The 23,529-nt window shown below is 30.3% G+C and overlaps 5 protein-coding genes across 7 annotated transcripts; 3 read left to right on the top strand and 2 right to left on the bottom strand.

The window, feature by feature from the left end:
- Window positions 1-4,056: 4,056 nt before the first annotated feature.
- LOC124914818 (transcription factor VOZ1-like) lies at window positions 4,057-7,960 on the top strand. 3 transcript variants are annotated; one of them, XM_047455430.1, is made up of 6 exons: window positions 4,057-4,252; window positions 4,371-4,439; window positions 4,534-4,797; window positions 4,936-5,085; window positions 5,552-6,068; window positions 7,080-7,960. In XM_047455430.1, exons 3-6 carry the CDS (start codon window positions 4,567-4,569, stop codon window positions 7,676-7,678), a joined length of 1,497 nt encoding a protein of 498 aa, XP_047311386.1. In that variant the 5' UTR covers window positions 4,057-4,252; window positions 4,371-4,439; window positions 4,534-4,566; the 3' UTR covers window positions 7,679-7,960. The 3 variants fall into 3 exon arrangements, with proteins under 3 accessions (XP_047311386.1, XP_047311384.1, XP_047311385.1); XM_047455428.1 differs by having other exon boundaries at window positions 4,058-4,252; window positions 4,534-4,800; XM_047455429.1 differs by lacking the exon at window positions 4,371-4,439 and having other exon boundaries at window positions 4,058-4,252; window positions 4,534-4,800.
- A 1,193-nt stretch (window positions 7,961-9,153) lies between these two features.
- On the top strand, window positions 9,154-11,431 carry LOC124916629 (28 kDa heat- and acid-stable phosphoprotein-like). Its single transcript, XM_047457373.1, has 8 exons — window positions 9,154-9,295; window positions 9,510-9,547; window positions 9,754-9,828; window positions 9,975-10,058; window positions 10,141-10,175; window positions 10,547-10,632; window positions 11,110-11,175; window positions 11,267-11,431. Exons 1-8 carry the CDS (start codon window positions 9,229-9,231, stop codon window positions 11,299-11,301), a joined length of 486 nt encoding a protein of 161 aa, XP_047313329.1. The 5' UTR covers window positions 9,154-9,228; the 3' UTR covers window positions 11,302-11,431.
- Window positions 11,290-12,361, bottom strand: LOC124916628 (ras-related protein RABA1g-like). The gene is made up of 2 exons (XM_047457372.1): window positions 11,946-12,361; window positions 11,290-11,879 (listed from the first exon to the last, which is right to left on the bottom strand). The coding sequence occupies exons 1-2, from the start codon at window positions 12,164-12,166 to the stop codon at window positions 11,444-11,446; spliced, it is 657 nt and encodes a 218-aa protein (XP_047313328.1). The 5' UTR covers window positions 12,167-12,361; the 3' UTR covers window positions 11,290-11,443.
- A 1,576-nt stretch (window positions 12,362-13,937) lies between these two features.
- On the bottom strand, window positions 13,938-15,540 carry LOC124916358 (WUSCHEL-related homeobox 8-like). The gene is made up of 4 exons (XM_047457074.1): window positions 15,271-15,540; window positions 14,460-15,020; window positions 14,038-14,348; window positions 13,938-13,943 (listed from the first exon to the last, which is right to left on the bottom strand). Exons 1-4 carry the CDS (start codon window positions 15,380-15,382, stop codon window positions 13,938-13,940), a joined length of 990 nt encoding a protein of 329 aa, XP_047313030.1. The 5' UTR covers window positions 15,383-15,540.
- A 4,542-nt stretch (window positions 15,541-20,082) lies between these two features.
- Window positions 20,083-23,057, top strand: LOC124915479 (GDSL esterase/lipase At5g45960-like). Its single transcript, XM_047456200.1, has 5 exons — window positions 20,083-20,417; window positions 20,508-20,638; window positions 20,711-20,944; window positions 22,376-22,646; window positions 22,728-23,057. The coding sequence occupies exons 1-5, from the start codon at window positions 20,084-20,086 to the stop codon at window positions 22,925-22,927; spliced, it is 1,170 nt and encodes a 389-aa protein (XP_047312156.1). The 5' UTR covers window position 20,083; the 3' UTR covers window positions 22,928-23,057.
- Window positions 23,058-23,529: the final 472 nt, after the last annotated feature.

Below are 23,529 nucleotides of genomic sequence, written 5' to 3'. Positions count from 1 at the left end.
AAATTTGCTTAATTCGTGACTTACAAAGAAAGTCTATTGATATATTAAATGCAATGAATTTGGTATCTTTTACTAAAGCACTTCTCTTGAAATTAAGAAATGCTGGTTTGATATTGTTCTTTCGAATGTCATATCATTTTGCACAAGATTAAATGTTGATAAGATGAGTGCTCGTTATAAGAAATATAGTCGTTCATGTGGACAAAAGGATACCATCATAGTTGAGCATCACTTTCATTATGATATATTCAATGCTGCAATAGATTTTCAGTTGGAAGAGTTAAACTTCAGATTCAGTGATGAGATAGTCGAACTTCTTTCGCTTAGTTCTACTTTGGACCCAAATGATAAATTTAAAAACTTCAACATCGACAAAATTTTGACTATCGCCAAGAAGTATTATCCCGAGAATTTCACCAAACAAGAAATGCATCATTTGAGGAGTCAACTACAACATTTTGAGATTGATATAGTTTGTCATGAAAATTTCCAAAATATGTCCACTATCTCAGAATTGTGTCGAGTTTTATTTGAAACAAAAAAATTGGAACAGTATCATTTGATTGATAGGTTGATCCGTTTAGTTTTAACTCTACCCGTTTCAACGACGACTACTGAACGAACATTTTCTGTTATGAAACATATTAAAAAAGTTTATCGTAATAAAATGGGAGAAGATTTTCTCACCGATTCCATGATCATCTATATTGAGAAGGAATTTGTTTCAAGTATAGACACAAATTCAATTATCGATGACTATTATATTTCAAAAAATCGTAAATCCCAACTTCAATAGTAATGTCATTATTGTTTTTTTTTTTGTATTTTTAGTCTAAGATATTTATTTTTCTCTTTTCAGTATTTTTTATTTTTCTAATGTCATGTTTTGTTTCGTTGTGCTTAAACGATTCATATTTTTTTAATATATAATGGAATATTAAAAAACAATATCGTGTTATATTAGTTTTTGTGAAAATAATTTTAGCCCGGGTAGACTTGAAATCCTGGTTCCGCCCTTGTATAGAAGAACATTGAATAGTGAGGAAAGCATGTCTAATGATAGACTTTTGTTAATGGTTAGAAATAAAGGGTTAAACTCATCTTCTCGAGATTCTATGTGGTGCGTGATTTAAATAACTTTCATTTGAGATATTGTTACACTTTGTTTAGTAAGGTTAGCCCGACTGATCTTTGTTGGGAAAAATTATGGGAGTCTAAGATGCCTACTAAGATCTCCTTTTTTGGTTAGAGTGTTATTCACGGCGGAATGTATAAAAAAATGTATGATTATTGTGAGTCGTTGTCTTATGTATTATAAAGAGGTTGGGACAGCTTCTCATCTACTTTTACATTGTCACGTTGTTGCAAGTATATGGAGTCTTTTGTGGAATTTGACTGAAATACAATGAGTTATGCCGGAAACTGTTAGTGGCTATTGGAAGGCATGAATTGGGACGACTAAAAATGCGAGACTTAGAAGATTGATCTATAATCCTATAAATTATATTGGTGGATTATCTGGTTGAAAAAAAATCGGAAAACTTTTAACAACGAAAGTAGGCCGTTAAGGATTATTCACAATGTCATTATCATAACGATGTCGGAGATTAGATCCAAAAAACCTGTGAATTCGTGTGGAGATCTTATTGTCCTTCTTGAAGATCTTTGAGTCAATTAATTATTCTAATGTAATCAATTTGTACATAACTTTTTTTCCTATCATGTTTTTATAGTTGTGTGCTTAAACCATTTTTTAAATCATTTTTTATTAAATGAATCATTTTCAAAAAGAATAAAATTATATAAATTATTTTTTAATATATATATATATTTATTTTAATATATTAAAAATTCATATTATTATTAAGAAATAAACATAAAATTCTTATAAAATATAAATAATAAATAAATTTATTAGTGATTTTATATATTTAATTGTGTTTACCGTAGTTGAGGCAAAATCGGGGTTGTAAAATTTTCAACAATCTCAAACGACCATTGCGTATCCTTCATAATGCTATCCTTCTAAGTTCTAACATTATAAGAGGTCCGAAGTGGGAAGCCAACAAATTCAGTCGGAGAGTTCATTCTCTTTTGAAAGATCTCCGCACACCTTAATTTTTGTATTATTTGTGTGAATTTTTTCCCACAAATGTTATGATTTTGTCGTTGTGCTTAAACGACTATTCATTTCATAATAAAATTGCATGAATCATCTAAAAAAAAGAATTGAAGTGAGATCGGGACGGAGACACAAATTCCATTTCCGGTTAACTACCGATCATACCTAAAACAAACTCAGGCCCTAACGTGATAATTCGAATTGAAAACCTCTAGTCATATTATAATTGCCACCTTAAACCATCTAGCCTTATATATATTTGTTTTGTTTCTTTTCTCTCGTATATATATATTTGTTTTTTACACTGGAATTTAATAATCCATAGAAAGAAAAAAAACAAGTGAGAATAAGAATATTTTATAATTATCATCTTCCTTTTTTCCTGTGAAAGTAAATGTTTAGACGTATATTTTTGTTTAAATAAAATTGAAAGCACCTTTTTCATGAACATATGGAATTAATGATGGCTAGTGGGATATGGGAATTTTTCTTTATTCCTTTCTTAATCATTCAAGTTTTATATTTTATTAATTTAAATTTAGAAAGTTAATTTATTCGTTATAGTCAAAACCTCCATTTTAATTTATTATTTTGATTTGAGCTATCCCAGATGATTTTAAATTTTATTTTTATTTATTCCACTTTAATTTTTATCATGTCAATTTTTTTTTTAAAATATAAAAATATAGTTGAATTATAATCTGGTCACAAGTTGTATGTAAAGCAGATGATATTTTGTATTAAAATGATCCTACCATATGTGAAATGACGACCCATACTCTTTTTTATTCTTGCTCTGATACCTTTGGTTTCATTTGATGCTTTATTAATTTTTATTTTATAAGGGTTATTAATTATATTATAGTTTATGGTCTTAAATCACATCCACTCGATGATGCCTATAGTTAGTTAGGATATATAATTTTAAGTGAAAGATCACAATTTACATATTCCAACCCTTATTTGGTTTGTTTTATATTTAAAAAAAAATAATCAAATTATTGATCACAAGTACCTTTCATTACATTACATATGTTTATTATTTTTTATTTCTAAATAAAGAGAAAGTCAAAAGTCATTTTATTATTTACATTTCCATTTTTTTTTTATCATCATCTATCTATGTTTATTATTTTTTCTTTCTAAATAAAGAGAAAGTCAAAAATCATTTTGTTATTTACATTTTCATTTTTTTTATCATTATCGAAGTATTTCTCGTTTTTCATTACACAACTGAAATTTGAGTTAATGCTGTATTTTGTTTGGTCCGATATCTTATTTAGTTTGATCGAATTTTTTGTCCTATGTTTTATAATCCGAATAATAATTACAATTTTGATGAGTCGTTTGTTGCTTATACTCGCCAATTTGAATTGTCTTGGTGATGTTTTTATCGAGTTTGTGTATATCCCCTTAGTAACAAACGAGATAAAATTGTCAGATTTAAAGTTTTTTTTAAAGAGTTTTTTAAGCTAATCTTTTTATTTTGAAAATTAATTTGTGCGAGTTTTATATGATTAATTTGAACATAATATATATAGATTGTCAGTTATTACATAACATAACATTTTTCGACGTTGTCGAACGGACAACGACAAATTACTACCCTAAGTGTTTTTTGTAGAGATTTTTCTGATGGGGAATTGCTATTTTTGTTCAATTTGCCCTACTTTTTTACTCATAACTATAAAACTCAAACTGAGATCAACTGACACCAATAAGAAATCTCAAAATTATTAAATATTTTCATTGGAGATTATTTTTATTTTTTTTAAAAAAATTATATTATTTAATAACTAGATTCTCATCTAGTTGTTTTTAATTATTTTGTATTATTTAAAAATTAATATTCCATAATAATAATAATAGTAAGATAGTTTTAATGGAAATCGAGATAGTATTGAGATATGAAAGGTAACTTGGGAAAAAAAAGAAAAAAAATAGCATACGTGATTCTTCTCACAAGCTTTTGCCGCGTAGAGGTTTGCCGGCACGTAGATATAGCCCCTTCGCCGGAGGGAAATAGAGAGAGAGAGAGTGAAGCGGCCACCTGTAGTAAAGGCAGTCAACCAGAGTCTCCGCGAATTCTCCTCTCTTAAGCACATACTCAAATCGTCTCATCTTCAACAGGTATTCAAAGGGCTCTCTCTATCTGGGCGTCGATTCTATTTCTTCAGTTCTAGCTTTTTCTTCTCAGTAATTTCCATTTACTTACTCTTTTTCTCCGACTCCATATGTAATTCTGAAGCTTTTCTTGACCTCGTGGATGTGATCCGAAATGAATTAGGGTTTCTTAGTTTGATTTCCTTTCCCGAAGGTGGGTTGGTTGTAAATTTTGATATATTGGATTCCCTTGTTCTAATTTGTTCTTTGGTCTTAGATATAACTTGGGTTGAATTTTTTTTTGACAGTTTTGTCCGGAGGAATTAAACTATCATTTGTCCATGGGTAAAAATTCGAAGAATGGCGGATGTAAGTCCTCGTCGCATCATCTGTACAAGGACAGGGCGAAGAATCGAGTGGAAGATCTTCATGGTATGTTCACGGATCTACAATCTGCAAGGAAAGAGAGCCGCACGATTGATGTGGCCGTACTGGAAGAGCAGGTTCATCAGATGCTCCGCGAGTGGAAGGCTGAACTCAACGAGCCATCTCCAGCTTGTTCATTGCAGCAGCAGGTTTGTCATGCTTCTCTTTGGGTTCACTTGCTTGTTGTATGTTGTTAATTGTTGAGCGGATGCTTAGTTTCAGGGTATTTATTTGATTTGATTCTGTATGTTATTTGGATTTATGTGCATGCTTTATCTTTGCAGGAAGGAAGTCTGGGTTCCTTTTCCACTGACATTTATAGGCTCCTCCACCTCTGTGAGGAAGAAGATGATGCTACTAGTGCTCTAGCTGCTCCAAAGCCTGAACCAGATAATCACAAAGTTGGGTTTGGCAATGGCTCTATGTTTCAAGAGGTACCATGGATTAATATATTTTTGTTTTCTTTCTTCTTGTTGGCGTGACCAAGAATTGCAAAATGTTCAGTTCATTTTAACTGTTTAATGTTTTGATGATCTTGATTATTACTCAAAACTGAACTCCCGTGAAAATTGTTAGGTCACATGGACCTGCATAGTTTGTTTTTGTACAAATGCATGTATGCAGTATGAACTATATGTCTATATCCTGTCTGTAACTCACCACACTTCCAATTTGTTTCGAAATGAAAATGAAAGGATTACTTTCTGTGCATTATACAAGAAATCCTCTTTTGTAGGTTGAGGACAATTGTGTTTATCTGAATATGCTTTCAATCCAACCACGCGGTTCATATTCCATGTTCATTTTTTTAATAATTATTTATTCCATGTTTCTTCTATCCATTGATATCATTCTTTTTCACTATAATGGTTGGTGATAATTCTCAATGACCTACTGCAGGTGGGGTTCCCTATGAATCATGGATCACGGCAACAAGAGTTTCAGTTGGGACCTCAATGCAAAAGCTTCCCTTCAGGAGTTCAAAATATAGGGGTGAATAATTTGGATTTTGCAGCTCAATTGGACTATCAAACATATGAGTTGCACCAAGATGATAATCCCAAGTATTTTAGTTTTGATGACATGGCTCTATATCGAGAAGATACTCCTGCATGTCACATTCCTGGTTTCTTCCAAAACATTTGTCTTCCACCTTCAGCTTTCTTGGGTCCTAAATGTGCTCTTTGGGATTGTCCAAGGCCTGCTCAAGAATGTCAAGTATATTGCAGTACCTTTCATGCTGCACTAGCACTAAATGAGGGTCCACCTGGTATGACTCCTGTCCTGCGACCGGGTGGAATTGGTCTGAAAGACGGTTTACTGTTTGCTGCCCTCACTGCAAAAGCACAGGGAAAAGATGTAGGCGTTCCAGAATGTGAGGGAGCAGCAACTACTAAGTCCCCGTGGAATGCTCCTGGTAAGATTTTTTAGGTCTAAACATACTAAATAAATGTCCTAATTGGAAAAAAAAGGTAAACACAGTTACACAATAATTACTAATATTTAGGCACTGTTGGTATTTGGATACCACAGCTCATTACTTAATCTAAATAATTTAGCGTTCATTTGAACTAAGTTTATTTGATAACAATTATCTTAATCACTTAATCATGTAGGTTCAACACAAATTAAGCTAAACAAACTTAGGCTAGTTTGATCTTAGGTTGTTTCATATGGGTTATTTGAGATGAATTTCAAATCATTCACTATGCAATGAACTATGTACTCATCAATCACATCATTCAAATCATGTAACTAACATACTCTCTTTTTTTCAAAGAAAATAATATTTTTCCATTTATATATTATACACCTATTTTCAATAACCTACATCAAACAAAGTTATTTCTAATAACCCAAAGATTATTTAAATACCCCAAGATCAATCAAGGCCTAAGATATTTCTATTCTTATTAGATTTAGGTCATTGAAAATTAATTTATTCGGGCAGAAAGACATTATGGTATAAATATAGAATGAAATATTTTGTAATTTTTTTGAATAGATGATATTTTGGTTGATGATTTGGATGACATGATTCATAATTATATTGTTGATTGGATATTGGGTTGTGAAATTAATCTCAACTTGCCCACATCAAACAAGGACTAAGTTAAATCTAGTTTAATTTGGTAAAAAAAATATGAATCACTATTAAGAACATACAAAGACAACAGTACTATCAATTAATCAAATTATGCTATTACTGTAAGGATAGAATAGTACTTTTTCAACATTAATTCCACATTTGATCAAATCAACTTACATTTCAATTTCATATTTTGTAATGATTTGATTTTTCCCATAAAAAGAATCTCACATAAAAAAAATACATATCAAACACTTAAAATAAAATTCAGTATTCAAACACCTAATTTTGAGTTTGTGAAACACACCCTTAGTAGTCTACCTGTGTTTGATTTTGCAGAGCTCTTTGATCTTACTGTTCTGGAAGGCGAAACAATTAGAGAATGGCTATTTTTCGACAAACCTAGGAGAGCATTTGAGAGTGGGAACAGAAAGCAGAGGTCATTACCAGATTATAATGGTCGTGGTTGGCATGAGTCGAGAAAGCAAATAATGAATGAATACGGGGGACTTAAGAGATCCTACTATATGGATCCACAGCCAAGGAAAGATTTTGAATGGCATCTTTACGAGTACGAGATCAATAAATGTGATGTTTGTGCTTTGTATAGACTGGAATTTAAGCAAGTTGATGGGAAGAAGACTACTAAATCAAAGGTAACAACAACCGATTCAGTTGTTGACCTGCAGAAACAATTGGGAAGGCTTACTGCTGAATTTCCGAACCGTAAGGGTGGGGGAAAGATGAAGACAAACTTGAAGAAGGTGGTTGGTGCTGGAAATATTTATAATACCACAACACCAAGCAGAAGAGTGATGCCAGCGGATGAAGGATTTGAGTATGCAACAACAACAAGAACAACAGGAACAGGTCCACCACCATATAATAATAATAATAATAACTCTCTTGTTGATAATTTAAATGGTTATTATATATAATGAAATGAGACGAGGAGATTACTACACCAAGGAATAAGGGTAATACAATCTTATTAACATTGTCATGTAAATCCCCACCAATATTAGACTATATCTAAGCAGCTGAACCTGTTGGCTGCATACAGATTTTCTCCTTTTCATATTCTTCAAGCGGAGATTATGTTAATATGTAAATTGTCATTTGGAGGAGCTCTTTGCATCATTATTAAAACGCATGTTTATGATGCTTTATTGGGGGGAAATGTTTTTCTGATGGCAGTATAATTGAAATCTTTTTTATTATTGAATTTGCTTTGTTATATTTGTAACATGTTTCATGAAAGTTCTTTTGATTTGAATGAAACCATGATCTCCTTGTGGACTATCTACATCAAGATATATATCAGCTTGCTGGGATTTTTTGTTTTGATTTTGATCAGGACCCATCATCATCATCATGATCTTCAGTTCCTTATGCTATGAACTTCATCTTCCATATCATTTGATGTAGAATCACAATTAAGAACAATATTTTCAGAGCATTTTATTCAAATGTTATTCATTTTTTTTGTATAAAAAAATTTCACCTATGAGGAAAAAAATTTAGATTCTTTGATTTTTTATATTTACAAATATTTTATTAACCAATATAATAGCTCAAAAGAATCTAAAGATATATCATAAGTTTGATTATAGTTTGTCCAAATAATATGTCTAAATTAGGAAGGAAAATTTGTATGACAAGAAAGCGACAAAATCTCATTTTAGGTCATTGAGAATCCAATCTTATACGAAAAAAATTCCGATATTCGCAGAAATTTTGTTTCTTCCTTAGAATTTCATCAAAATAAATACAAAAGTGACATTTGAAATACAAACATTTTCCACATAAATGATTATAACTTTGTTTTATAAATGGAAGTATTTGTGGGGAATCAGAACCCACTTGTGGTGAACATTTGCGATTAAATGGACAATTAAAAAGGTAAAAATATAAAATTTAATTAATTTCATTATTGAAACATACATTGAAAATGTGTTACAATGTGTTTGTATTGAAAAAGAGAAAGAAGTGTTGAATTATTAAACAATTTTGTGTAGAAGTTAATTGGTTACTTGTAACTTGTTCAATTAGTAAACGACAAATCTAATAGTATAAATGGTTTGTCGTGAAAATTTAGATAATGTGAATTCGAATATTATTTTTAATTCCTCGTCATTAATACTTTGTAACCATTGACTGTCTAATTTTATATAATGATTTAGAAGAAAAAAAGAAGAAGAAAAATGAAGAAAGAAAATATAAATGAGTTTAGTTTAAGAAAATGATGAAACATATATTTTAACCAAAACAAGTAACAATAATTAAATATTAGGGAAATTCTTTGTTCTTGTCAGGTAGGGTAGGGTTTTATTTTAGAAATGAGGAAACAAGTTGCAGAGATTTAATTGGTCTCAGTCAGCCGCCTTTTTACTTTTCTTCTTCTTCTTCTTCTTCTTCTTGTTAAGCCTTAGATAGATAATCTATTGGCGGGGGAGGGGGAGGGGGAGATCAAGAACAGTGATAGACGATGGGAAGGGGCAAATTCAAGGGCAAGCCGACTGGCAGGCGTCAATTCTCTACACCAGAAGAGATGCGTATGTCTCTTCTCTTCTCTAGAAACCTTCTTATCATCTATTTCTAATTCTATTCTTTTTTCTTTTTGCTAATACAGTTATGTGTTTCAATTGTATATAGATATATGTCCTTTTAGCGATTCATCCATCCAATCTATAAAACCTATGTACAATAAAACAAGTCAGTTATGGTCTGTCATTCTTTTTCTTACCCTGTAAATGTTTTTGTTCACAGAGTCCGGTACCTCAACCCGTCCTTCCACATTTAAGAAGGTACTCATTTCTAACTCCTACCAATTATTAATATACAGCTTCCCAATTTTGCTATACCATTCTATTCAAATGATTGGGAATGGGCAAACTTATGCATAGCAAAAACCTGCAAATTCAATACAAACTACAGAACTGAACTGAACTATCTTGTAGTTTGTGTTGCATGTATTATATTGTTCTATACTGATTTTTTGGGTAAATTTTAGGAAGAGGCTAAAGAGGAGGAAGAAGAAGAGAGATTTGAAGATGAATCTGAGGAGGAATCTGATGAAGAAACTGATGTAAGTAGCAACATTAATTGTTTCTTCTCTATACTCCATATTGCTCCTTTATTTTGCAAGTGTTTTTTTTTTATGGAATCTCTCTTTTTTGTCAACCTCAAAATTGTCGTATTCATCTGCATCTCTAATATTATTAATGTGAAAAGAAACGAAAGGGTACCCAAGGTATTATTCAGATTGAGAATCCAAACCTTGTAAAACCGAAGTCAGTTAAGGCGCGTGATGTTGATGTAAGTCTTATCTCATGTTGACCTTTTGTTGTGATAATTATTATCTTCATTTAAAGTGCTTAATATTTGTTTTCTTTTCTAGATTGAGAAGACTACTGAACTTTCAAGGCGGGAGAGGTAATCAAGCTTTTCTTGTCCTCTACCTGATTGATAGGCAATACATTATTAAACTGAATCAAGTGATATATATGCTTCTTATTGAATATCAGCAGGATACTTGTTTTTTCTACAGTTCTTGTAATGAAATAAAATTATTAATGTTTGGAAATAATGGAACCATCAACTAAACACTGTTAAGGATATATACTTTTTACACCCGCTCAATGTAGCTCAAGTGTGAAGAGTCTTGAACTTATAAGGTTAAGTTGAATTCCCATTTAAAGCACCTTAATCAGGTGGCATGAAAAAAACCCTGGTCTATAAAAGAAAGAACAAGAATATACTTTTTTATTAGGTAACCTTGATACTCATTGTATTTGCTTGAACAGAGAGGAGATTGAGAAACATAAAGCTCATGAAAGATACATGAAGCTGCAAGAACAAGGAAAAACAGATCAAGCAAAAAAAGATCTTGGTATGAAGTTTTAATTATTATGCTCTTGCTTACCATCTTTCTAGTGTTCAAACTAAATTATGTATTTTGGATAGTTTTAGACAAATAACCTTCATTGTCTGAGTTTGAGCTGATTTGATTTAGTTTTTAAACCTTGTTTGATGAAAAAGTTAAGTATTTAGTTTAAATGACTAAAATAATTTATGTATATAACATTTTAAAATGTTGTAAAAAAAAGTTATTTGGTTTGAATGATGATGGGATAAAGGGTTGTCCATCAAACAAGGGCTTGGTGTGTTTGATTTGGAAAGATAGTGGTTAGTGAACAAAGTCACATTTGATTCAATATGTACAATCCATGGTTTTAGATGATTCTTTTAGAAAAATTAATAAGGGCTTCTATAAATTCATGAGACCAACCAATGTGTTTCGATTCCATGTTACTTTTGCACGAACAAACAATACCAACTGATTTTGTTTTCTCAATGATTCTCTCAGAACGTCTTGCTCTTATACGGCAAGAAAGAGCTGAAGCTGCTAAAAAACGTGACGAGGAAAAAGCTGGTAATTCTTGAAGATTTCCCTTTTTGTTTGTTTGATTGTTTGTGGAATCTCATGGGAATGAATCTGATATTTTTGTGGTTTTACTTTGCAGCTAAAGAACAGAAGAAAACTGAAGGTAGAAAGTAACTGACTGTAATTGAAGTCATATTGTTCATGTAAGACAATAATGTTTAGAACCTTTGGCTGATCTTATTTGAAACAAACTAATTTCTGGATTTTCTAGAAATTGCTATCAAAATAGATGCTCTTATTTTTTTTGTATACAAGTTCAAGAGGTGCAACAAGCGCCTTTCTTGACGTCCGAGACGTCATCCTTGCCTCCCATGTTGATTGTTTGTCCTTTAGGAAGGTCTTTACGGGCAGTGGCCGCTGCTTCGAGTGCCTTGCGGCTCATGACTTGGTGGATCTGGGTGATGACTTGACTGTATGCAGTTTCCACATTAAGGGATTCTAGGGCCGACGTCTCCATAAAATATATGCCCTCTTTTTCTGCAAAGCATTTGCCCTCATCAATGGAGACCGCCCTCAGATGGCGAAGGTCTGCTTTGTTCCCAAGGAGCATCACCACGGCACTGCTCTCCGTATAGTCGCGAAGCTCCTTCAACCATCTCTCTATGTTCTCGAATGTCACGTGGCGAGTCACGTCGTAAACCAGCAGAGCCCCCACCGCACCTCGATAGTATGCGCTTGTGATTGCTCGATACCTGCATGTAGGTATATATATATATAATTAACATAAGAAAAATAGAAAATGATGAATTAGTTAGTACCTTTCTTGTCCGGCCGTGTCCCAAATCTGGGCTTTGACGACTTTATCGTCGACTTGAATGCAACGAGTGGCGAATTCGACACCAATGGTGGATTTAGAGTCCATGCTGAATTCATTGCGGGTAAATCTGGTGAGGAGGTTTGATTTTCCTACGCCAGAATCTCCAATTAGGACTACCTTATATAGATAATCATAATCGTCTTCCCCTTTGTATTTTGCCATATATTATACCTTATGTATAATATAAAATAGTCTATCCCTTCTTCCTCCTCCCTCTTCCTGAATTGAAATGGGAGAGGGCTGGCTGGCCAGATTGATTAGATATTAGATTCCTGTTTTAAAAATGTCGGGAATATATGCATTCCTTCCTTATCCACAAAATCACATAAGAGAGAAAATGGTAAACTAGAGAATTTTACATCTTCTCTATATTTGGGGTCAGGATTTCACACCGTATTCTATGTTTAGGACACCTAGGACACGCTGGATATTATTTGATTCCTTCGTCAATAATTTATTTAAAAAAAAAAATAGAATACAAACCAGCATATATAATATATAGTATGATTTGTGTGTGTATATATAAAGTCCAGCAATTTTCATGTTCAAGATTTCAAGCATCCCCTCTAAACAAAATCAAAATAATTAATAGAACATTAAATGCAAAATCTTCTTTCAAGAACACATCAATTTTATTACTGTGACGTATATATGTAGGTCATAATTTTTTTTAGTGAAGCCTGTAGTCTGTTAGCTTTGTTTTCTTTGATTTTTCTTTTAACTAATGCATGACTTAGAATGCAAATTTTGGATTTAAGAATATATATATATATATATATATTATCTAGCAGGCAGGAAATCAATCTAGATGCATTATAGAGTTGATTTTCAATTAGTTTTGGGACGACAAGTCAAAAGTCTAGCTGCGACATATCATGAGTTACTCATGCTTCCAATGCTATATGTATAAATGTGACAGTTATAAGCATTATGGAGAGTTTGTCTCATAATAAAATTTTACTTTTGGTAGGACACAAACAAATATATATACTTGTCTGAACAACGTGTTATGCGTTGACAATACATTCATATTTTTCATATGGGGCATTACTACAAATTGTTCGTTAAGATAAAATAATATAATTTTTGTTAGAAAAACTTTGAGAGTCATATATTTCATCTAAGATCTCGTTCTTTGGATAAAACGTTATTCATGGTAGAATTCTTATAGATGATGCGTGCATGAAAAAAATCATATTATGGTTAGTCTCTTTCGTATGTGTCAGTAGAATTCTTATAAATGATGCGTGCATGAAAAAAATCGTATTATGGTTAGTCTCTTTCGTATGTGTCACAAGAAAGTTAAATCAGCAACTCACTTACTTTAACCTATTGAAAAATATTTTTTTATGATTATTAATTAACATTGTACTATCATTATTGTAAATTTAAAATTATAATAATATTTTAATAGTTTTATTATAAATTTAAAATCATAATAATATAATAGTTTTATTATAAATACAATAATACATGGATGTAATTATGTATGACTTTTTTTTCTTTTCTTTTATATTCTATTATCGTATAACATCTTTCATTTAATATTCTAAGTCATATATATATATATATATATATATATATATATATATATATATATATATATATATATATATATATTATAATAAGTTTAAATTTTACATTATACTCATTAACTTTAACTTTTACAAAATCAAAGGAGATAACTCTGAATTTGAAAGGCCATATTAAAATTACAATGTAGTTAAAGCATAATCAAGCAAATTAGGTTGCATCATTCTTATACATAGATATATATATTTGACATAAAGTTGAATAATATTCTTTATTCTTCTTAATCCATATTCATAATTAATAATAATAATAATAATAATAAATAATAGTTTCAGAGATTTGAACGGACACGCACTTGAGTAGGTACGTAATATATCTCTTCCAAATTTCCAATCCATCCTTACATCTGCAATTAATTAATTCACAATTAGAATAACCAAAATCAAATCTCAAATATTACATTACAAAAACATAAATTAAACATATTAATTATTAATTACCATATTATAAAACTGAAACTGTGGAGGATCAGAAGAAGAGGAAGATGATAATTTGCGGATCAAATAGTAGAAAGAACCATGTTGCAAAGTGGTGAGTCCCCATTGATCCGTTAGAACAGGCTGACCCGTAGAAAGATATAGAACCGCATCCTCTCCAAAAACCTCCTTCACATTTATAGGAACCGCCGCTAACTCAAATACCACATCGTTAATAAACACTATTATCTTGTTATAACTACTCCCTTCCGACGTTAAATCCCCGCCCCCACCACCATATAATAATAATAATTCATCTTCTATATTATTATTATCTGCAAAATATATCACACATGTCAAATTGATCAAATACAATATCTATATTAATTATACTATAAATAAATATATATTACCTAAAATATTCTCATGATTAATCACAGACCAACTTTGAGAAGAATTAGATACATTAACCGTCTCATGACCTACCGCCACCTGAACCATATCACCACCGCCACTGCTTACCTCAGGAAACTCCCCCAAAACATTATTTGAACCAGTAGTAGTAGATGATAACTGCTCATGTACCGGAAAATACAAATCTGGCGCCAACGCCGGCACCGGCGACGGCGCCATTATTGGATGTTGATAGTTCGGCGATGCCTGAAAAACCCACCCAGCATTTCCAATGGGTCCGGCAGATGTAGGTGAAGAGGTGGCGGCGGCTGCTGCTGCTGCTGCGGTGGTGGTAATAGAAGCTGGGGAAGTGATTTTGGTGGAGGGGTTAGGGTTGTTGTGGTGGCGTAGTTTGTGTTTGGACCTTGATTTCCGGTTCTGAAACCAATAGAAGACATTGGCGTCGCCTACCTCACCGTATTCTTGGAGTTGGATTCGGATCTTTCGAATCTCGTCACGTGGCGGGTTAAACATTCCTGAGTTGAATATACCTTCAAGGATTCGAATCTGTTCCGCTTTTGGATTCCATCTTGCCTTTGGCTCTGGGCATCTCTCTATTATTAATTCACATAATATCAATTTATAACTCATCAGGTTGTTAGAAACCTAGCTAGCTAGCTAGTTTAAGGTTTGACCATAAACAACAAATTAACATGCTTTCATCATGGACAACAAATTATTTGTCAATTAGATGCATGCATGTAACCTTGATCAAATGAAAGTATTCAACTTAAAATAGAAGAAAGTAGCAAGAATTAATATCTGCATGAGAGAGAAAGAGAGATGGTGGTGGTAATAGTGTACCAGTTGAAGAAACCGTTTGGTCATGGTGGTTTTGCAATTGGTACTGGTTTTGATGATTGCTACTGGGCTTGGACTTGAACATGCTGGGCCAGTGTTTATTTGATGAAGCCATGATTGCTTTCTTTTGATTTTGATATTGATGATGATGGTATATGAAAAGCCCTGAAACTGAACTTCTTATAAATGATTTCTCGATCACTCCCCTTGCCTCTTTCAGTTCTCACCTACCATTGTCCTGTATTTTCAGTTACAATTATTAATCTAAAAAGACAAGAAAATGTATTAAAACAAAAACCCACAACAGGATTTCCCTGTGGAAGCCATTAACAAGACACTTGACAGATACAGAGAGAGAGAGAGAGAGAGAGATCATGCATACATCCGGTTGTCCTTAAACAGGTTTTGCATTAAAGTGTGGGCGTGAGAATTAGGATCAATAATCTAAAGAGAAACAAAAAAAACAAGGAGCACATGTTGTTAGGGCTTATATATATTGGGATCGATCCAATATCTTAAGTCAGAAGGAGCTCTAAATGCTTACCTAGCTATACATACATCTAGGGTTCTTTAACATAGAGAGATATAAACTTCTTGGGAAGAGGGGTGATGTTTCTGGTCAATCTGTCTCTTTGTTTTCTAACATTAATATTATTATGTATAGCTTGCAGGGTTATTTATTGATAGATGAAGATTGAAGAGGAGAGAGAGAGAAAGAGTTGTGAAATTAATTAAAGTATAGTAGATGAATTATAACAAACCAAATATATTATTATTATATATGTATCATCAGGATTATTTTAATTGGGTAAAAAGGGTTGGTGGAAGGTGAATAAATAGGGGGGTTAGGACTTTGTTTGAAAAAAAAAATATTTGCATGCAAGATTAATTGATTGGAAATTGCGGTACTGGCCATTTAATTATGATTTGAGTAATTACATTAATGTGTTAATTAAATTTCTTTGGGGGTAAAGATTAATTGGATTGACTCGAGGATATATTAATACATTTTATTGTAATTAATTAATTCCCTTGATTATACATAAGTAAATTAAGAAAACAAATAATGTGCCTTCACTAAATAGAACCAAATTGATAATAAAATTTTCTCTTAAAAAAATTTAAAACCAAACAGGTTGAAGTTTCTTGTTTGACTAGATTTCCATGACGTGTGCTAGATAGATAGAACTCAATTTATTTACCATATTTAATCTCTTTTCTTCTCTCTTTACTCTTCTTTTTATCCAATAATGAAATATAAATCAAGAGTATAAATAATGATCTCCAACTACATATTAATATTGGGCATCTTTCATTTTCAATTTATAATCCGCGTTTAAACGGTTTATTATATTAATTTTAATAAATAAAATAATACACAAAATTAATTTTATGTTTAAACTCAATTTTCTCACTTTTTCATTCTTTTTTACTTTTAACTATATAATATAAAGCATCTTTTACTCTCTCTCACTTTTCAATTATTTTTTATTCATTTTTTCTAATATTTTATACTTTTTATTATTCTTTTATTTTTTATATAATTATTATAATAATAAAGTATAAATTTAAACTATATTTTAATAATATTATATATTTTATTAGTTTTATAATAGTTAAAAATATTAATAAATTAATTTTTAAAGTTTTTATAAGAAATAAATTAAACAAAAGTTAACAATTAGACAATAAAAAAATAATATACTAACAAAAATAATATACAAATGTATAGAAACTAAATATTAATATAATTTATTTTAAAATAAATTAATTTTTTAATTTAAGTAATTTATTAATATATAAAATTAAGTTAATAAAATATTCAAATTATTTTTAAATAAAAAATATTAAGTTTAAGTCATCAATTGAAAACTGGCAAGATGTGATAAATTGTGATTTATCTCCAGCAACGACTTATTAGTTATTATGACTAGAATGACAATTAATACTAAGATAGATCAGGAACAACATTATTGATAATTTATAAAAAGAAATGAAAGTGATTAATATTAAAACTATATAAAATCTTCAACAATTTTTTACATGTATTTTAATTCAAAGTTGTTTTTTTATTATGCTTAATTTGAGTCATTTGACTACTTATGAATTATGAAAACTGATGAGTACAACTAATTTAATATTAAATTTTACTTTATAATTATTCTAAAGAAAATAAAAGTATATATAAGTTTCTTTTGTAATATGTATATATATAGAATTATATTATATAAAATAAAGTCACTAGACTAATTTAAGTGGAGTATATATTCATTTAAAAAACCTTAAATTTAATTTAAGTGGAGGTTATAACCATGAGATTATGTTAATTTTTTTAAATTAAAAAAATAAAAAGAAATTATATTTTATATAATAACTAATTAATACAATTTTAATTATTTATAAAATATTGAAAATTTAATTTTTGATATATTTATAATGCCCCATAACACATCAATTCCAAGCATACAAAAATAGTATTTAGGATAAAAGTTTTCAATATATGTAAATAAAGATTATTAAATAAAAAGATACTAGTTGCTGTAGTTCATTTCAATTGTTGGTTAACAGATAATGGGCCAAAGATATATACTGGGCCGGGACGTTCAGAATTAGAGCTGGTTTATTTTGAAACATATCTTAAATCCATTTGTATACATCAGCTTTACTAGGAGAAGTGGTAATGGCCTCTTAATAAATTTTGATAAAATATTACAGTTTTATGAAATAAGTATCCATTTACCTTCAAATGCTTTCAATATAAGATAATTAGGAAATTGAAAAGAGAGAAAAAAAAAAAATCTAATTAGAGATATTTATCAAATATTGATGTATTATAAAAAAGAGAAATATAGGTAGCTCGGAAATGATGTGACATGAAATATGAAATGAACTTTAAATAGATTGAAAATTTAATGGAGAAATTTTTTATATTTTTAATTCATTCTACATCATTTTTCTTCACTTTTCTTGTCAATATTTTGTTCAACTTTCTATTATTTCTCTATAAAAAAAAATATGATGTAAAACAAAATTAAGTATATATAAATCAAATATACTATTTTAACTAATAAGTTTATTTTTTTTAAATAATGATTTATTTTCTCTAAAAATATAGCCCCTGCTTTATTCATAGCAATATTATTAAAAGCCTAAATAAACTAAGAGTAATTTAGTTTTCGAGGATCTCATATGTTTGAATCTTATTAAAAACACTAAATTAGAGTTGAGGGTCATTATTATAGTTCCGTTAGATTTCTAAAATAAAAATAAAAATTAAAAGAAGGAAAATGACTAGGCATAGATCAATGGCAAACTTTAGAGTTGCTATCTGAAATTAGCATTATTTATATACAATATAGTTGGGATATGTCGTGCTGTTATAGATCTCAATATTGTTATTTAATTGCTATATATATATATATATATATTTATTTATTAATTAATTAGTGTTTATTATAGTTTTCAAAATGTTTGAATTTAACAATATTTGATATATTTTTTCAAAAGGTAAAAGCTATATATGTTTTAAGATTCGTAGGTTTGCTATATAGTTACATTCATGGGCGGATCCTTAGGGTAAGACAACTAATGCAGCTGTCTAGGGCTCTCAATTTAAGGACTCTAAAAAAAATATATAAAAAATATACCTGAGTAAGATTTGAACATAAGACCTCTTATAAAGTATTATATCATTTAACAAAATAAACTAAAATACTTAGGCTAAATATAATACAATATTATTAATCTTTATAATATAAAAAAGACAACAAGTTAAATAAAAAAATAAGAACAATTTGTTTTAGTTTAGTGTAGAGCCCCAAAGGTTTGGGCCTTTGTTAGACCGGGTGAATCAAAATCGATTTTACTTAAATTTAAAGTTAAGGGTCATTACTATGAGTCGTACTAGTTTTGTAAAATAAATAAAAGAAAAGGAGTAAAAATACTAGGCATAAATTGGGAAATTAATTGAGCAAATGACCCCACTGATAGGGTGAATAATCAATTGTGCGGGATAATTTAAAAAGCGCTGGTGACCCTTTTTTTTTAATGACAATTGTACCCTTGCGTAATGCAACTCCAGTTGCGTGACGCAACCAGATATTTTTTTTTTCGCCTTGCGATTGCGTGACGCAACTGGGGCATTTTCGTCCAAAAAAATTTCATAATTAAAGTGTTTTGAAAAATAAAAAAATAAAAAATTGCGTCACGCGGTTGCGTGGGTATTTTCGTCCAAAAACAGTAAAAGGGGTCACCAGCGTTTTTTTTTTTTTATCTTCTGCACTTTCCGCATTTCACCCATTTTTTAGGGTCATCTCCTCAAATTTCCCCATAAATCAATGGTAGAACAAACTTTAGAGTTAATTGCTATCTGTAATTAGCATTATTAATATACAATGTAGTTGGGATGTCCTGCTGTTATAGATCTCAATGTTGGTCTTTAATTGCTATATATATATATATTATGGTTTATCATAGTTTTAAAAAATGTTTGAATTTAACAAAATTCAATTTATTTTTTCAAAGGGTAAAAAATATGTCTTAAGATTTTTTAAATTGTGGTCCTTATTATAGTCAAAGGGTAAAAAATATGTTTAAGATTTTTTAGGTTGTGGTCCTTGTAGTTATACTACTGAGCGAGACAAAATAAATCTTACTTAAATTGTAAATATATTTTTATAAATTTGTTTATTATTATTATTATTATTTTCCATAACTCGGTGCATTAAATTCTGCATTCCAACTTATCTGTGATATTTTTTGTGTATAGGTCTATAAATAATACAAGTACGTAGTAGTTGAGTGGATTAGAATCGAAATGACTAATAATAATAATAATAATATTGTTTCTTCTCACTCTAGAATTATTTTCCTATGGAAGAAGTTTACCTTAATATTGATTATTGCCCTAGCTGTTGATCATCCCATGCAGATGATGATGAGTACTACTGAAGCAGCTGCAGCTTCCTTAGAGAATATTAATCGAAAGCCGTCGGCTATTTTTGTTTTCGGAGACTCCACCGTTGACGCCGGCAACAACAATTTCATTCCGACCTTATTCAAGAGCAATTTCCCGCCTTATGGTCGCGACTTTGATTTTCATCTCCCCACCGGAAGGTTCACAAATGGAAAGCTCGTCACCGATCATATTGGTTAGCTAATTAATTAATTAATTAATTAATTCCCATGCAAACAAATTATAAGTTTTATTATTAATTAATAAATTTTGGTTTGGTTGGCAGCTTCATACGTTGGAATAAAAGAGCTGGTCCCGCCTTATTTAGACCCAATGCTTAGCCTGGAAGACCTGCTCACCGGCGTCTGTTTTGCGTCGGCTGGGACCGGATACGATCCCCTCACAGCACAACTTGATGTAATTAAGCAACTACGTACGTACTACTTATTAAATAAAGTTTGATTATTAATTAACTTATAATAATAACAGAGTGTTATATCGATGGAAAAACAATTGGAATACTTGAGGGAATACAAAGGAAGAATAGAAAAGGTGATTGGGAAGAAGGAAACGCAAGATCTGATTGGTAACGCAATATTTGTTATAAGCTGCGGCACCAACGATTTCGTTGTAAATTACTTTGGATTCCCAATTCGACAAAAATACTTCTCTCTCGACTCTTATCAACAATTCTTGATCCAACAACTCCATCTCTTCCTTAAGGTCTCTCTCTCTCTCTCTCTCTCTCTCCCTTACTCTCTCTCTCTCACACTGTCACACACAGACACTTGAAGAAACTGTTTCTTGTTTGTACAATAATTAAGAATCTGATCAACGTCTAACTGTTCATGTGTAATTATCTTCGCGCACGTGAAAAATAACTTATGTTTAGCGAACTAGTCTTAATTACTAACCCATGTTTTATTATAAATATCAAAGATTCCTAAAAAATTTAAATATTTTTGTTGTCATTCAATAAATAGAGGTACTAATAGTACTTCATATGTATATATATATATCATTTATCTTAAAAAAAAACATGTATGGTGGGCGAAGTTTTGATATGTTCGGCAATCTTAGCTAGCTAGGTCATGATTGTATCATGTTATAGTTTGGTTTTATTCTAGCTGTTTTTTAAAAACTATGCATGGCTATTTATTTTCTTCTACAATTTTTTAGATAGTAATACTGCTCCTACAATTTAAAAAAACAAACCATTTATATTATAGAAAAAAAGAAAAAAGGAGCTATTAATAAATTATAGAGAATACAACGTTCATTAAAAAGGTATTAAAAGAAAGGCAAAACAAAATATATCATAAATATAAAATGAACATGAAAATGAAATATCTTTACTCAATATTAGGTATCCATCCTATCGATGATCCATATTCCATCCATCCCACCGCAAATTTTGTTGGTGGTCCAATATTGTAAAATATAAAATACTTTACCTATATATCAAATTTCATTTTTTTTTTTTTATGTCATTCAACAGTTGAACATGTGCATTTTTTCATTAATTTTTTCTTCTGAAATAATATACAGAGATATGATAGGAAAATGGAAAGAGAAGATGTGGAGTAATTTTTTTTTTCTCTCTTACATTTTTTTAACCAATGAATTGATTTCAAGTCATTTACTCTCTATTAATATTTCTCTAATATATACTACTAAGAAATGAATATTCCCCACCTCTACCTCTTGATAGGTCCTGGATTGAGTTTGTTAGACGATGTATTACTACATATTATATATATATATATATATATATATATATATATATATATATATATATATATATATATATATATATTACATATAATAAGTTTAATGTAGTATTTGTAGAGATGCCCAGTCTTATATATAACAAAAATTTACTTGTATATTAAATTTGGTTTATTTTTGTATGTATCTATATTTCTTCTCATACAATGATCATTCTTTACCAAATTTCTTATATAATATTAATTTAGTGTGGTCCAAATTTCTTACAGAATTGCCCCATGCTTATCATTAATTTAAAGAGATATGTTCTATAAATAAATGTGTTATTTATGAGATGCATGACTTTGTAGGTAACTGCAACAATATTTAATATTTTTCAACAAAATGTAAGTGGACACATTTGATTGTTTGCGATTTTAATTTCAGGAATTATGGCTTGCGGGAGCAAAGAAAATTGTGGTGGTCGGGTTACCACCCATGGGCTGCTTACCAAGTGTAATTTCTCTCCATTCAATCGACCCTTTCAGCGAACATCGCGAATGCATCGACATGTATTCAAGTGCGGCACAAAGTTACAATTTCTTACTTCAAAAGATGTTGAAAGCTTCGAACTTGCAAAATCATGATGGGCGAATTGTAAGTTATGTGGACATCTATACACCGCTCAACAACATCATTCAATCACATAACAAATTTGGTAAGTATATATATATTATATAGATGGATTCCAACATAGATAATTTAATTAAATATATTGTTTTGGTGGGTGAGGTAACAGGTATTGAAGTTGCCGACAGAGGTTGTTGTGGGACGGGTCTAATAGAAGCTTCGGTTTTATGCAATTCGAAAACACCCACTTGCCCTGATGCCACAAAGTATGCATTTTGGGATGGAATACATCCCACTGATAGATCTTATTACCTCATTTTTCAGTCTCTTATCCCCACCATTGATGCTATCCTTCAAAGTACCAACTAGCTCATCATCATATGTTCCTTAAATAAATGATGATCAGTTGGGTTATGATTGTTATTGTTAACTGTTATCTTAATTACTATGTCTTTTGAACAATATTATGCATGGTTAATTATATTGTTACCGTAATGTTTATAATTGGTTAGTTTTAATGTGAAATTAAATAATTAAATATTTAAATTATGGACTGATGATGGTTGGTACTTTATAATGAATTGGAAAGTAATGACTTAATTATTTTTCATAACTTTTGAATGAATTTGGAGTACACTTTGAGTTGTTCATATGGGTTATTTGGGAATTTTATATAAAAACTCAATAATTTAGTTTTTTTTTCATCAATCAAATTATTAAACAAAATATCAAATCTCATTATTTAGATATTTTTATAATTTTTTTAAAGTTCATTATTATATATAGGATTGGCCCTAGGTAAGTCCGACAAACCCTCGGGCTAAGGCAGCTCACTTCACAAGACAGCCCATTTACTAAAACATAGTGAGATATTTTATTAAATTTGTTGTAATTTTAAACGTAAAGCATTCTACTAATTTAGTGGTTTATGAAAAGAATATACTATTTTAAATCTCATAAAAATATATTTT

Source organism: Impatiens glandulifera, chromosome 9, assembly GCF_907164915.1.
Source record: "Impatiens glandulifera chromosome 9, dImpGla2.1, whole genome shotgun sequence".
Taxonomy (NCBI): Eukaryota; Viridiplantae; Streptophyta; class Magnoliopsida; order Ericales; family Balsaminaceae; genus Impatiens; species Impatiens glandulifera.
Note: the sequence above shows the minus strand (reverse complement) of the source record. Positions and strands in the feature narration are given on the sequence as shown.

Bases quoted from the DNA above. Each gene is read 5' to 3' on its own strand.
- LOC124915479 (XM_047456200.1), top strand. From the start codon at position 20,084: ATGACTAATAATAATAATAATAATATTGTTTCTTCTCACTCTAGAATT. The intron at 20,418-20,507 runs GTTAGCTAATTA...TTTGGTTGGCAG, and splicing joins GCTCGTCACCGATCATATTG to CTTCATACGTTGGAATAAAA. The intron at 20,945-22,375 runs GTCTCTCTCTCT...TTTTAATTTCAG, and splicing joins AACTCCATCTCTTCCTTAAG to GAATTATGGCTTGCGGGAGC.
- LOC124916358 (XM_047457074.1), bottom strand. From the start codon at position 15,382: ATGGCTTCATCAAATAAACACTGGCCCAGCATGTTCAAGTCCAAGCCC. The intron at 15,021-15,270 runs GTACACTATTAC...AATTAATAATAG, and splicing joins CCAAACGGTTTCTTCAACTG to AGAGATGCCCAGAGCCAAAG. The intron at 14,349-14,459 runs GTTGGTCTGTGA...TATATTTTGCAG, and splicing joins TGTATCTAATTCTTCTCAAA to ATAATAATAATATAGAAGAT.
- LOC124916628 (XM_047457372.1), bottom strand. From the start codon at position 12,166: ATGGCAAAATACAAAGGGGAAGACGATTATGATTATCTATATAAGGTA. The intron at 11,880-11,945 runs GTACTAACTAAT...ACCTACATGCAG, and splicing joins GACACGGCCGGACAAGAAAG to GTATCGAGCAATCACAAGCG.
- LOC124914818 (XM_047455429.1), top strand. From the start codon at position 4,567: ATGGGTAAAAATTCGAAGAATGGCGGATGTAAGTCCTCGTCGCATCAT. The intron at 4,801-4,935 runs GTTTGTCATGCT...TTATCTTTGCAG, and splicing joins CTTGTTCATTGCAGCAGCAG to GAAGGAAGTCTGGGTTCCTT. The intron at 5,086-5,551 runs GTACCATGGATT...GACCTACTGCAG, and splicing joins ATGGCTCTATGTTTCAAGAG to GTGGGGTTCCCTATGAATCA.
- LOC124916629 (XM_047457373.1), top strand. From the start codon at position 9,229: ATGGGAAGGGGCAAATTCAAGGGCAAGCCGACTGGCAGGCGTCAATTC. The intron at 9,296-9,509 runs GTATGTCTCTTC...TTTTGTTCACAG, and splicing joins CTCTACACCAGAAGAGATGC to AGTCCGGTACCTCAACCCGT. The intron at 9,548-9,753 runs GTACTCATTTCT...GGTAAATTTTAG, and splicing joins GTCCTTCCACATTTAAGAAG to GAAGAGGCTAAAGAGGAGGA.